The sequence below is a fragment of the Haemorhous mexicanus genome, chromosome 11 (genome assembly GCF_027477595.1).
Source record: "Haemorhous mexicanus isolate bHaeMex1 chromosome 11, bHaeMex1.pri, whole genome shotgun sequence".
NCBI classification, from domain to species: domain Eukaryota; kingdom Metazoa; phylum Chordata; class Aves; order Passeriformes; family Fringillidae; genus Haemorhous; species Haemorhous mexicanus.
Genome location: NC_082351.1, coordinates 16,054,173 through 16,067,539, shown reverse-complemented (window position 1 = coordinate 16,067,539; position 13,367 = coordinate 16,054,173). Strand labels below are relative to the sequence as shown.

At 38.4% G+C, this 13,367-nt stretch overlaps 1 protein-coding gene across 6 annotated transcripts in view; it reads left to right on the top strand.

Moving 5' to 3' along the window:
• FHIT (fragile histidine triad diadenosine triphosphatase) overlaps positions 1-13,367 on the top strand; it is a 571,496-nt gene that overhangs the window by 428,287 nt on the left and 129,842 nt on the right. For all 6 annotated transcript variants that reach the window (XM_059856698.1, XM_059856702.1, XM_059856704.1 and 3 more), the window contains 2 exons: positions 5,556-5,701; positions 6,579-6,608. In XM_059856698.1, the coding sequence (XP_059712681.1) occupies positions 5,556-5,701; positions 6,579-6,608 (176 nt within the window). The remainder of the gene's footprint in view (positions 1-5,555; positions 5,702-6,578; positions 6,609-13,367) is intronic.

Here is a 13,367-nt window from a genome sequence, read left to right as displayed (position 1 = left end):
GGTTCTTTCATACCAGTGCATGAAATAGTTGGAAAGAATCATTTACTACAGTTTTTTACAGCTGGTTCTTCCAGCCCCTGAGCTCCCAGCACCCACCCCAAGGCCGTGTCTCCCTGCTCAGTGAGGGCTGAGCTGGCCCTGAGCAGCTCCTGGTGGACATCTCCCATGTCCATCAAGTTCTTCCTGCTGGGACCAAGAGATGGGGGCAATATCTAATCTGCATTAATCCTAAAATGAGCACAGCCCCCATTTCCAAGGCAGGAGGAAATCCCTGTTGGGGGTTGCTCTGTGAGTGACTGGGGTGTTTTCAGCCTGGAGGGAGAGCAGAGGCTGCTGTGCTTTAAGTCACTTTCCTAAGCTCATGAAATGCATGCAGGAATATTAAGTCTCTAAAGTTTGGGACAGTTTTTTAATGAAAACCAATTAGTCCAAACCAAAATATTTATGAAAAAGTAGTTTATGGGGTGTTTCCCAAAATTATATCAGTAAGGAAAATTTTGAGTATCAACTAAAGCACTGTTAATGTAAAAAAACTAGAATGCTAAAAATAGATATTTACGAATTTTTAAACTTTTGGAGATTTTATTTTAAACTTTCAGAGATTTTATTTTGGAGATTTTGACTTTTTGTCATTAAAATATGTCTTTGGTTGTTTTTGTGGGGGGTTTTGGTTGTTGTGGTTTGCTGTTTGGTTGTTTGGTTTGCTGTTGTTTCCTTAGACGTTGACTCTTGCACTCCCTCTTGTGAAAAGGAAGACTGTTTAATGAAACAGGAAATGTTTCTGTTCTACTGTGAGCTATGAATTCCTGACTGTGTGAAAATAAATAATTTTCCTAAGTTAAAAAATTTTATAACAAATGGTATAGAAAGCTAACAATATTGGTGAAACCCAGGAGCTTCATGAAGTAGCAATTACCCTTTCACTTTTAGATATTTTGCCTTTTTTCCCTTCTATTTTGTTCTTTTAAAGCCTCACATATTAAGAAAACCTGTCAATTTTAATGTTTTTAAGTGGTTCCTCAAAAAGACAAAGAGGAAAAAAAGAACTTTATTCCTATTGTTAGAGTGTCAGTACCTGGAGAGCCTTTAATTTTTTCCTTTTTAAAGCTTTGAATTGTTCTGTTTGAAGTTCAAATTCAGGAATAAAACAAGAGTCAAAACTGAAAGTGTGTTTCTATATAGCAAATTAATGGACTTAACCAGGAAAAAGCTATGTTCAGCTCTAAAGCTTGTCACATAAAAGGAATTTTAACCTCTTTGGGATTTCTCTTTTTTTTGGTTTTCTTTCTTTTTTGACCCCCCCAAAGGCCATTTTCCCAACATTTCAGAACTACAGAACGTGTGTACCTTGATAGTTATGTGTGAAAATTTATAATAGGTACTTTGAGGGGTTGAGTGGAGTCCCATTGAAGTGAACAGAGAGCTTGGCCTAGGCCTTAAATACACAATTACAATAATTTAAGCTTCTAAGTCAGAATCCATATAAAGCAAATAAAAATTACTGCTGAGCCTTTGAATTTCAGCCTTCACTCTGTGTGTATTAGTGGAAGGAAAATTACATTTGAAGTGGTCGCCATGCAGATGTTGGCCAGGAGCTTTGATTTCCTGGCAGAATCTGATTCTTGTCTCTCTGATCAGCTCAAAGCCAGCGTGCAGTTAGCACGTGCTCACTTTTCAGTCATGCCCCCACATCCCCAGGGTGAGCACATCCTTCAATCCACAAATCCAAGGGGGATTTTTCCAACACAGATTGATTTGTGTATGCTTATTTAGGTGTTAGGGAGAGAAGTAAGGCTGTTGAGAGACTTGTGCAAGATTTAGAGAGAGAAACAGTGGTTACAGATTGTAATAAAGTGTAAAGGTTTTTCACTCCCTAAAATGGAGAAGCTGACATATCAAATTGCATATGCTCTAGTGATGTGGACTGACTCAGAGAACTTGAAGGAAATAACAGCTGTGCACATCAAAGCTTAAAAATAGAAACTTCATCAGTCAGTAGCAGTTCAGAATGAATGAAGAAATCAAAAAATTATTAATTACAGTGCTTAGAGAAAGGAAAGCTAAAGTTCAAACTTTCTGAAGACAGAATGCTGTCAGCAGTGCTGCAGCACGTCTGTGCTGGGTGGCAGCACCTTGTCCTGCTGAGCCACAGTTACAGGGGGGCTCTTGGACACACACAGGCACCCCTGCCCATTTCAGATAGCCCAGGATGACTCAGGGGTCCCACCTGGCTGGCAGATCTGGTGTAGGGCATATGGGAGACTCCTGCCCTTCCAGAGTGGCATCTGGATGCCCTGAGGCATCTCAGATGGCAGTGGATGCTTCAGTCTAAGGAGTAATTGCACATAAACACAAGCACAGACTCACTTTCTCTTTCATTTTAATACATAGTCACCTGGAGTGGTTTCATAGCAGGGTTTGCAGTGGGTTATTGTAGAAAGTAATGAACAGGTTATCTAATTTTAACCTTAGTAAGAATTCTGAGGTGAACAGAGCAGGTGTACAGCTTAAAATCAAACCCGGTATAAAATTTAAAACTATCCCAGCATCAAAAACTTTAGTTAAAAACTATGATTTAAAGTTGCAGTGGATGGTTGTTTTCCTAATGACCTCGAATTCATGAATTCATTCTAACATTTTCCTTTTAATATATTCATAGTTAAATATAACTTGAATGTTGTCCTAATTACATTCTCATGTTAATTTAGCTCTGATTCAGAACTTCTATCATTATTCTTTGTAGAATTATTTTGAAATGATGGAAAGTTCAGAAAAGATGCTCCATTCTATGATTGTGCCTTTGAATTATTTATCAAATTCAAAGACAGAAATATAGCTAAAATCTAGTTTGAGTTGTAAATGAGTTTTGGTAATGTAAGGAGGAAGTGCAAGTGCTTTTTGCAGAATGCCAGGGGTGCAGCATTAGGTACTGCAGGAGCACTGGGCGCCCCACATGAGCAGAGATGTTCATGTTTAATAAGAAACCTCCACTGCACCAGCTGGCAAGTGCTGTATAAGCAGATAAGACAGATGATGTATGGAAGAGGAGAGACAAAAAGAGATACAGAGAATTTGCAAAATGACAGTGCAGGTCAGTGACAAATTAAGAGAAAACCTGTCCTGTCTTGGTCAGAAGCAGACCTCACTCCCTCTGCGATGTGCCAGGGAAACAAAAGCTTTCCCAAGAATTGTTTAACTCATGTTTTCCACAACCCATTGCAGTGGCAAACAGTGCAGTGCTAATATCAGACTGTAGAAACCAGCATTAATTCAAAAATTGTGGCTGTGGCCCTGAGCTAGGTAGAGAACAAACAGTTGCTGGTGAGGCGTGTGCGAGTCAGAGAGGGGGAGACGCTGCTGGGGAGAAGTCGAAAGGAGAAAAGGAAACTTGTCCTAATGTAAGCAGCAGTTTTGCTAGAGGTAAGTGAGAGGAAATTCTTCATTTATAAATGGTTCATTGAGCCATGATAATAAAGCAGTGCTGCAGAAGAAGGATAATTATCTACTTAAGTATCAGATGCCCTAAGGGTACAAGTTTCCCTTCTCTCCTTTGGAAAAATGAACTCAGATTAAACGAATGTCCTTTTTCCTGTTTTAGTGTTGACATGGATTTCCTTCTTATGAGTAAAATTAATTAGTTTTCCTATTCCTTTATTCCTGGTATGGAAATCAGGACTGCCAATCAACTTTGCAGCTCTTCCCTTGGGCCCAAAGTTTAGCCAATAGCATAGTTCATGGATGTGCTCTGTACAATGCACTGGGAAGGCACAACTGAATTACAAGGGGTTTACTACCCCTGGTAATTTACCAAGGGACACAGCATTGCAGAACTAAAACCCCACAAAACAAGGGGTTTTGTATCCATCCAGGATTGTTTTTTTTTCCAACCTGCTTTCTAAATATATTTTTCTCCTTTCTTAAATGTTAATAACATAAACTGTAACAAGCGAAAAGGAGAATAGTGGTGGCATAGCTGATTCTGTACAAAAAACCCCTGAGAGACAGATTTTTAAAGCAGATTAGCACCCACAGCTGGGACCAGTCTTCTCCTGTTCTCTTGGGAGCTGCTACGGGTAGAGCTTGCTCAAGTCTGCTCCCACTATAGCAAATATCCATTACAGACTTGTCTGTTCTCATCTGGATTTGGAAAAATGATCAAAACCTGCCACTACATCATTACTTTAAGAAAATGTCTGGTTTTCTGTCCTATCAGAATGATAAGTGTGATTCTTATAATATAACTTTGGTGTATGCAAACATGTTGTCTCTATGCTTATGGAAATAATTGATCTTTCACATGTATTAATCTCTCCTTATTTCAAATGTCTCCCATGTTTCCTGACAATCAGGTTGATGTAACCTTTTTGTGAATCTGTTAACTGCAGAGCAGCTCCTAGTTACCTTTCCTGGATTATAGAGAATATTCCTGAACACCTGCAGGCTTTAAGATGCAGTAAAAATAAAGATGACTGTAATACAATGGCATGGAGCTTAATTTTCTTCAAATAGTCCTTTGAACACTTATTTTAATACTGGAAAAAATAATTTTCGTAGCCTTCGGTCATGAAAGTTCAAGTGGTGTTAAAGGTTACTTTAAGGTCTTCATTCTGCAAATTCTATTCTGTAAGTCAGCAAAGAATCCTGTCTGCAGGGAATTGAAATGAGAATCAAGTACTTGCTTGTTGGACCTACACAACTGAGACTCTGCTAAGAATTCTGGACCATATTATTAATGTTGCATAATTGACTTTCAAGTGAGGAATCATAGCAATTATTAATTACTGTGAACACAGCAGATCAGATGACTGTAAGCAGCATCTGTGTACTTCCATTATTTACTTTATAGCTTCATTTCACTGACTCTCAAATCACAGTCACCAAGGTAGAATTAAATCAAAGTATATTTACAGGATTGTGAACACTGTGCTTAAAAGGAAATAGTCTTAATTATCTTAATGTATTTTTAAAAGCACATTATAGTTACAACAGGTGAGCATTCCTTGTGAATTGTAAATAATGTGTAGAAATAGTGATCTGCTATGATCAGCATAGTGCCAGCTTGTCACATTTAGGTGCCTAAAATTAGAGGTGCGAGATCAAGATTTTCAAAAATATGTATCACATATGGGGAAAAGTATTGTAAACTGCTGTCTCAGACAACACATCCAAAGCCCTCTTAAATTTCTTTGGCTTTCCCCCATTTTTAATCACAAAAGAAAATGTCTCTGACTTTTACAGGAGCTAAATACCAGCATTTCCCCATTGCAATGGTAAATTTGAGTCTGAGAAAAATTTGCTTTTCCTTAAAGGTCTCATTATAGCACAAGAGCCTTATTAATTTTGTCCATATCTGAGGGGTTTGAGGACTAGAATTCTGAACACAGCATCAAATAATTCCCTGTGATTAGCCCTGTGTTTCTGATGCTCTTGCTGTGTCACCAGAGAGGAAGAGCTCGGGCGATTCAAGGGTGATCAGAACCAGGTTGCAGGCTGGGGATTGAGACTGTTCTGGGCCACTCAGATTTGTGCTTGTGCCTTGACACTGCCACCTTCAGATGTCCTTGTTTGTCCCCTGCGGCCGGTGGAGCGTTTCCGTGACCTGTGTCCCGAGGAAGTGGCTGACTTGTTCCGTACGGCACAAAGGGTCGGCGACGTGGTGGAGAAACATTTCTGTGGCACTTCACTCACCTTTTCCATCCAGGTTTGTAAACCAGTCAGCTGAGAAAGGTTTAATGGTTTGTTTTATCAAGCTTTCAGCCTTTTTCTCTAGTCCAATCACAAAAGGAACTTCAAGGGGCAATAAATGCAAAATAACAGCAATAACAGACAAGAAGCCAAATAACTGCACTGCAGTCTTCCAGATTTGCCATTGAGAAATCTAAAGAGGAAACCAGTGGGAAAGTGTGGGTAATTAATAACTGCAAAACCTTGGATAAAGCCAGCAAACACTCTCAAATGCTGTGCTTGTTTGTGAGTATTTCAGGAAATATTCTTCTTTCAAAGAGGTGTTGGCAGGGTTGGCCTCTAGAGAAGGCAGCCACAGCCCCTGTTCCACACACACCCACTGCACACACTTGAGGTAGGTGATCCCTCCTCACAGATATTTATATGCAGCAGAGAGCTGTAGCCATGTAAATACATTATAAATTCTGACCTTTCAGTTGTTTGTGCTGGGTGTTTTTATACCAAAAATGAACTCTGTTTAAAGCAAACCAGGAGACTAAGCCCATTCATTAGAATCAGAATTTAAGCAAGCACAATTTGATTAAATTCTTACTTACATGTGTGATTTTATATTCACAAGGATCAGAAATCTATTGCTAGCTATTGAAAAATATAATCTGAAAAAATGAAAAATAGAAAATGCTGTTTTTCTGATGTGAGATAGTTTCCCTCTTTGCTGGGGTCTGATATGGAAAGGAGCTTTGTCCAAGAACTCAGTATTGAATGGTCCTCAGGAAAAATATGCTAATTTAACAGACAGTGTAATTGATGTAAATGACTATTGAGTAAGATTTCTGAATTCTGTGTGATCCTTATTAGATCCTCTAACCTGAGACTTTTCCCTTTGCTTACAGGATGGCCCTGAAGCTGGACAAACAGTGAAGGTGAGTGCTTATTATGCAGAATACAAATTAAGACACAATTATAGGAACTAATAAAAGATCAAAGCTCATAATCTGCAGTGCATTACTCTATTGTTACTTTATCCTTAAGATCAAAAAATCCCAAGTGTACAATAGCAGTAAATACTTTTTATTGAAATTGCACAAGATAATGTTTACACGTTTTCTTCCTGGACAAAAATTTTCAATCAAGAAAATATCTTTTCTAAGCTGCTGGGTGTGTTTATGCAAGGAAAGCCTCATGAAAAAGGCATCTGGCTTAGTTTTTTGTTTGTTTTATGGAGGAAATATTGCCCTTCCATTCAGGATCTCTGTTTTTCTGTTTATTGCCTAATGAGTTGTAGCTAATTGTAGGAACAGTTAAACTGAAGCACATTATGAAAATATACCTTTTGTCTATGCTTTCTCTCAGCAAATTCATATCACATTCTTGTTACTGAAGTTCAAATATAATGGGCCCAGTGAAGCTAAAAACCAGATTTTAAGTGTACTTCCAAAAAAAAAAAGAAAAGGTGGGAGGGTGGAAGGGAAGAGAAGGATTTATGAATATATTCTCCACTTGAGTAATAACACAGATAACATCCAAGATGTCTCTCCAGCCATGTTTCACTGCCTCATAATGCAAATGCAATTGCATGTGTGGTTAGATGATATGCCTCAACGTTAGATAAAGACTATTTTTTACATTTGGAATCAGAGGAAAGTCAAATACACTATGGGTTAGCACTTTGTAAAATCAAATTAGATGTCTCAGAGAACCTGTTTGAGTTGATTAAGATAACTGTAACAACCAAATGATGGTGGATAAGAACATTTCACTTTTTTTTCAATTTGCTGAATTGACCTTATTTTTCCCTCTGCCTTTTGCTGCCTGCTGTGAATATTTAACAGAGAGGTAATAGGGAGAGAGAAGAAGAAAGAATATCACCAAGCGTGGGATGTGATGAAGGAATTTAGCATGATTTATTTCTGTACTGTGACAAAACAGATTCCTTGACTCACGATCTTGGGTGCATTTGGTGTGTTTCACTGGAAGTGTCTGTTGACTGGTGAAATAATAAGTTAAAATACTTTTGAAGTAAATTTTGTTATTATCACCAGTATGATTATGAAGAAAATCTGAGGATTTATTTTAATTTTATCTCAATGACTTGCACAAGTGTTTTTCTCTCTTTTAAGAAAAGGTATATAGGAATGGTTATATCTGGGAAGAATTATTTATATGAGTGAGCAAAGATGTAAAAATTTCCATCTTCTGTGACTGTGAACAGTAACAAATGCTTATGTAGGCCTTAAAAAGACAGGAAGTTCTGAATTGCTTTGAGTTTGTACTGGAAACAAAGAGCATTAAGTGTTTATTACAAAATGGCAGCCACCCTTCATGCCTCCTTCTCACACTTTTAATAAACACTGAGATGAAAATGACCCGTTCTTACAACTGTGAATCCCTTGACTTTGCAATTATGAGTGTGTATTCATAAATCAGAGGTTATCAGTTTAAATTTCTCTACTTTTCTGCATCATTGGGTAACACTGTAATTTATCATCATCGCTTTGGGATGTTTATCATCCAAAAATGCCAACAACTATTTCCTTCAGAGAATTTAGAGCTTTCAAAACTTCAATCAGGAAAGAAATTACTGTGATCAAGATATTCTTTTAAGTGAACAATAGGGTGGATACATAAATAGCTGGTTTCATTTAAACTTTTCTGAATCACAAAGCTTGAAACAACACCTATGTGACCTACAAATAATTTATGAACCTTAAATTCAATGTGTCGTGTTTCTGGATGTGGATTTATTTGGGTTTTTTTTTTTTTTTTTCATGTATGAGAATCCACAATAATCCAGTCTCCTCTGAGAGAGCTTTTAATTAAAATTTCTGGAACAGACCAAACATTAGAAAAACATTCTAAAAGTAAAAATAGCAAAACATCAGAAATATCCAAGGGAGTTTGTGGAGACTGTTTAAGTAGGGTAGGCAAGCATATCTCAGGAGCTAATTAGGAGTAGCTGATTTTCCTTTGAATGGGGTTACATACCAGATGGTTTCAAGAGTCGTTTCCAGTTCCATTTTTTGTAATTCTGTATACCTGTGTAAATATATAAATAAATACTGTATGTGTTATGGAGGAACAGAAGAGTATTGAATTTTCAATTGCTCAGTACAAAATTTTACTACAAAATGGGAAGAGCTATCAGTCTAGCTGAAGACAAAACGTGAGAAATTTAGTCTGGAAAAGATTAAGGAATTCTCCTTCTTTGTCCACAAGAAGAAATGATAATCCATGCACAAGAAAAATCTTGACCCTGAACATGGGTCTCAGGTCTTTCTTAGCAACGGAGATGCTGAAAATTATACGTGCAATGTATGCAACAGGTTGGAAGGAGATGACCCTTTCCATGTGATTTTGGCTAGAAATCAGTGATGAGATTGTCTGCCAGTATTACATGTCCCTTTTGGTGGTGTGAAAGCTGCTGGTGTGTGCATTTTGTGTTAAAGCCTTTCTAGTTCTCTTGTGGGAAGCTGTTCATGATCTAACTAACTGTGGTTTCATTATTGCTGTACTCTGTTCCTCCTTTGCATCTAAGGTAGCAGAGCCTGCAGGTCAGTGTTCTGGGGCAGCTGATGACCCTTGCAAACTCCCCTTTACTGTGTGTCTTCACTGGATGGGTCTTTGGAAGGAATTCTACCTGACCCTCAGTTCACCAATATTTGTAAGCATTGTTGGGTCTTTTCCCACCCTTTAGCAGCTGGAAATGTACACCTGGTAAGGAATTCTGAACCATGTCCCCAGTCTCAGGCAGCAAAATAATGCAATATAGTACTCCATAACATTTCTCATAGCTTTCCACCTATTGTACCTGTTCCAGCCCTGTCACCTGTTTATGAGAGAAACAGTTGTCCTTCTCCAAAGATGGTCACAGAATTGCACACTGTTTTATTGTGAGAGGTTCTTGAACCACTCACAACAGAGAACTTAAGCATCTCTGGCACCTGAACAGTGTGCATCTCGCAAAACTGCCTTTTAGCATTCAAGAGATTTTGAATACTGATTTCTTATTATTTGAGAAAAGGAGGAAATTGTGTTTAGGTCCTCCCTTAAAGACTATTAATCTCTGCAATTTTGAGCTCTCTTTTTATTGGAGAACACAATACCCATGGTGTCCTTGTGCCAGGAATGGAGGGTGAGTTTCATGCTGGTTCTGTTTGAGAATGCCTTAAATATCCAGGCAATTTCATGGATCAGGGAAATCAGCTCTGCATCTTAATGCAGGGCTCTTATTGCTATGTCAAGTGAGCAATGTCTCAAGATTTCCCTGGTATGTTTTATAGCCTTCTTTTCATCATCAAGTCAGCAAATGCTCTGGCTGCCTGGGTGGATGTATAGCTTAGTGTAGAATAAGCTCTCAGGTTTACCTTTTACATGAGATTCAATCACAAGAAACTCCACGGATTCTGTACTCTGTAAAGGCTAAACAAATCAAGCTGGCAGGAGCATGAAGCAACTAATTTATCTGTGGAGACAAGATAATATTGCACAGCAAGTGTCCATTGCACAAACACGTATGAACACATCCTCTATTTTGCAGCAGTGTTGAAGTCTCCAGCAGCTCAGCACCTCCTCTGTTATCCATGAGAAAGGAAGGGCCTGTTTGCCAATTACTGGTTCCCCTGAATAAATGAGAAAGCAAAGCTGATGGTGGCAGTGTGGGTATGTGTGCAGAAACTTATTTTATATGTCACACATTCCACTAGTTATTTTACACTGAGAAGACTGTCTCATGATTATTTTTGATGTACATATTTTTCTTTTCCAGATGTTTTTTAATGCTGTGTTAAATCAATCCACCTGGCTTGCATTCCTCAGAAATCTTAACCTGAGCTGTGGAGCCCAGGGCTCATTTAAGCCCACAGCAGACTTCTCTTTCATCTTTTTGTCTATTTATGTCTTGACCCAAAGTACTGGACTTGAGGTTTGAGTCTTTAAATTTAATCAGATCGCATTGCAGACTAATTGCATTGGAAGGATTAAATTCACTAACTGCAATGCTTTGGATGCCTCAGCCTTCTTTCCCTGCAGACCAACAGAAGTGAGCCCAGGTTTAGTGAAGTACTAGAAATCCTTTTTGCTCTCTTAGAAGAACAAAAAAAGCTGGTGTTTGAGAAATGTGAAGACTTTTCTTACCTTTAAACAAATCTAAAAACTCAGATACAAAAAGACATGGAAGCAACAAATTTTTGAAACCCAGATTGTACTGAAACATGTGAACAAATAGTCTCCTGTGCTTTACCCTTAAGAATGATAATTCTCTTGGAAGCTTGTGAGACATCCAAAAATGATTTGAGGAAGTGCAGCAGTGTCTTTGAACTGCTCTGAGAACCACACTAATAGTATTTGGTTGGAGACTATGTAATATTGTGGACAGGTAATTGGTACAGTAAATTCAGTAGTCTCAGGGCTGCTATGTCTGGTTTGAGATCAAAATTTTCTTCCTATTTCAGTACTATATTTAGTTTGGGGTGGGTGGTTTGGGGTTAGTGATGTATATTTTCAAAGCTAGGATTATACTGCCCCTTACAGAGACAGAGAAGCAGCAGGATCATCCAGACAGTTTCTCCCCCGTCTTCCTTGAAGTCTTTTGCCAGCTCTATGGCTTCCACTCACTCTAAATAATAACTCCTGCCCTTTCCTTCAGGGATTTTTTCAAAATCTGCCTTGTGTTGATCTAAATCTCCTTTCAGTCCTTTGGCCAGACCTTGTTTTCTATGATGCAAAATAAGTCCTAATAAGTCTTTGCTTTGTCAGGTCCTTACTTCTGTTCATAACACGTAGCATTTAGTTTTTCACTGAACAATAAGCTTTCCAGAAAAAAACATATTGCTATTTTGTTTTCCAGGCTTATAGATTTAAGAGGCACTGGTAAATCTGTAAACCCTTCCCTAAAACAAATAATAATATACAGGGCCTAGAATGAAAACAGTTCTTTTGGCCTCCATAATTTCTACAGATCAGTTCCTGTACTTCAAGCAGCTGACAGAAGTAAGAGGTGTCTGTGTCCAGTATACACCCATGGAAAGTTTCAGAGATTGTTTTGAAGACTGAAGAAGATGAAAGAAAAGTGGGAATGTGGAAACAGCCTAGTGATTGATGGACATAACACCATCCTAGCTGTGAATACCAAAGGCCCCAAGGCACTGATAAATTGAAATGATGACCTGGATAATGAAGTCTGATCAAGAAATACTGGGTTGTGAAGTTCCCTGAAGGGATGGGGACTGAAATTTTTGAAAGATTCTCTTTAGCAGTGAATTATGATAGTTCTGAATCTAGATTATTTTGAATTTCCAGTAGTGAATGTCATGGCATGCTGTACCTCTGACTCGTAAAGCAATATAATCCTCTGTCTCTGTACAAACACAGAATAGTCTGTATAGACTATAAATATAAAAAACCTAAACAAACAAACAAAAAAATCACCCAACGAAGCATTGTTAAAAATAGAACAGTATAAATAAGGATAGTAAATGAAATTTCCAGAGATTTAAGTTGAAGAATGGTGATGAAAAGGAACATTTTACTATTCCATGCTAGCAGTTTTTACCCTTCTTTCCTGCCATATGGATTTCTTAGATGAATGTTCTCTTTAGGTAGTTTAATTCCAAAAATATCCCCAGAGCTAGTCACAGATATTGACACTGTCTAAATTAAACTATAATAAGCAAGTAAGTGGGTTCAAATGCTTGTTTAAATTGCTTTGGCATGCAGATATTAAAGGTCCTGCAGCTCTGCTGGCCACATCCAGCTCCCTCCTGGCTGGGCACGTTCCTGTCAGCCCCAGAGCTGCCACTGGGGTTTTCCTCTCCCAGTCTGGTGAGTGGGAGCTGGACCATGGAATCTGTGGCTCTGTGAGACAGGAGGGGAGTGAGCACTCCCAGGAGTGTCCCTGGGAGGGTGATGTGCCTGTCCCAGCCTGTCCCAGTCCCAGCAGCCCCATCCTGGCTCAGCAGAGCCCGGGGAGTCGGAGGCTGTGCCAGCGGCTGCTCCAAGTGGAACCCAGCGGTCACCTTGGGTGACCTGACTAATTCCCACAGGAAAGGGTTAAACACTGCCAGGGCTCTCTGCATTCTGCCCCTCTGCAGCTCCAGGACAGCCTGCTCCTGCTTTGACAAAAGATTTTTAAATATCCTTTTTTTTTTTTTTTTTTCTGGTATATGTTCAGATATTTGTAATTTTCGTGACAGAAGAATCTTGAACAAATCAGTCTTTTTTTTTATTTTCTTCAATTAACAGGGTTACATTTCAAAATGAAAAAGTATTTCTAGCAAAAAGGTAGAAAAATTCTCCTCTGAAAATGCTACAACTGAGTATTTGACAACAAAAACTTTTTCTTTGTGAAAAGAAAACCTCCTTTGGAAATGCTGTTTTATTGAATTGACATGTTTTGACAAAAAAAAAAAAAACAATAGAGGGAGGGGTGTTGAGAAATCCATGACATGCTGCTCTTTATTTGCCCCACAATGACTGAGATTAGGATCAAAAATCCTCTGTTTTAATTAGAAAGGATCTTTCACTTCTTTGTTCCCCTGTTGCAGCAATATGTTTTGCATTTAAAGCATTCTCTATCTCGGAGTATGCACAATCAATCAAATGCCACTCTTGAGTACAGGTCCTACAAATACTGCATTGTACTTGAAATGTAAAACCTTTTGAAATCCCATGCATCAGGTCTAAAA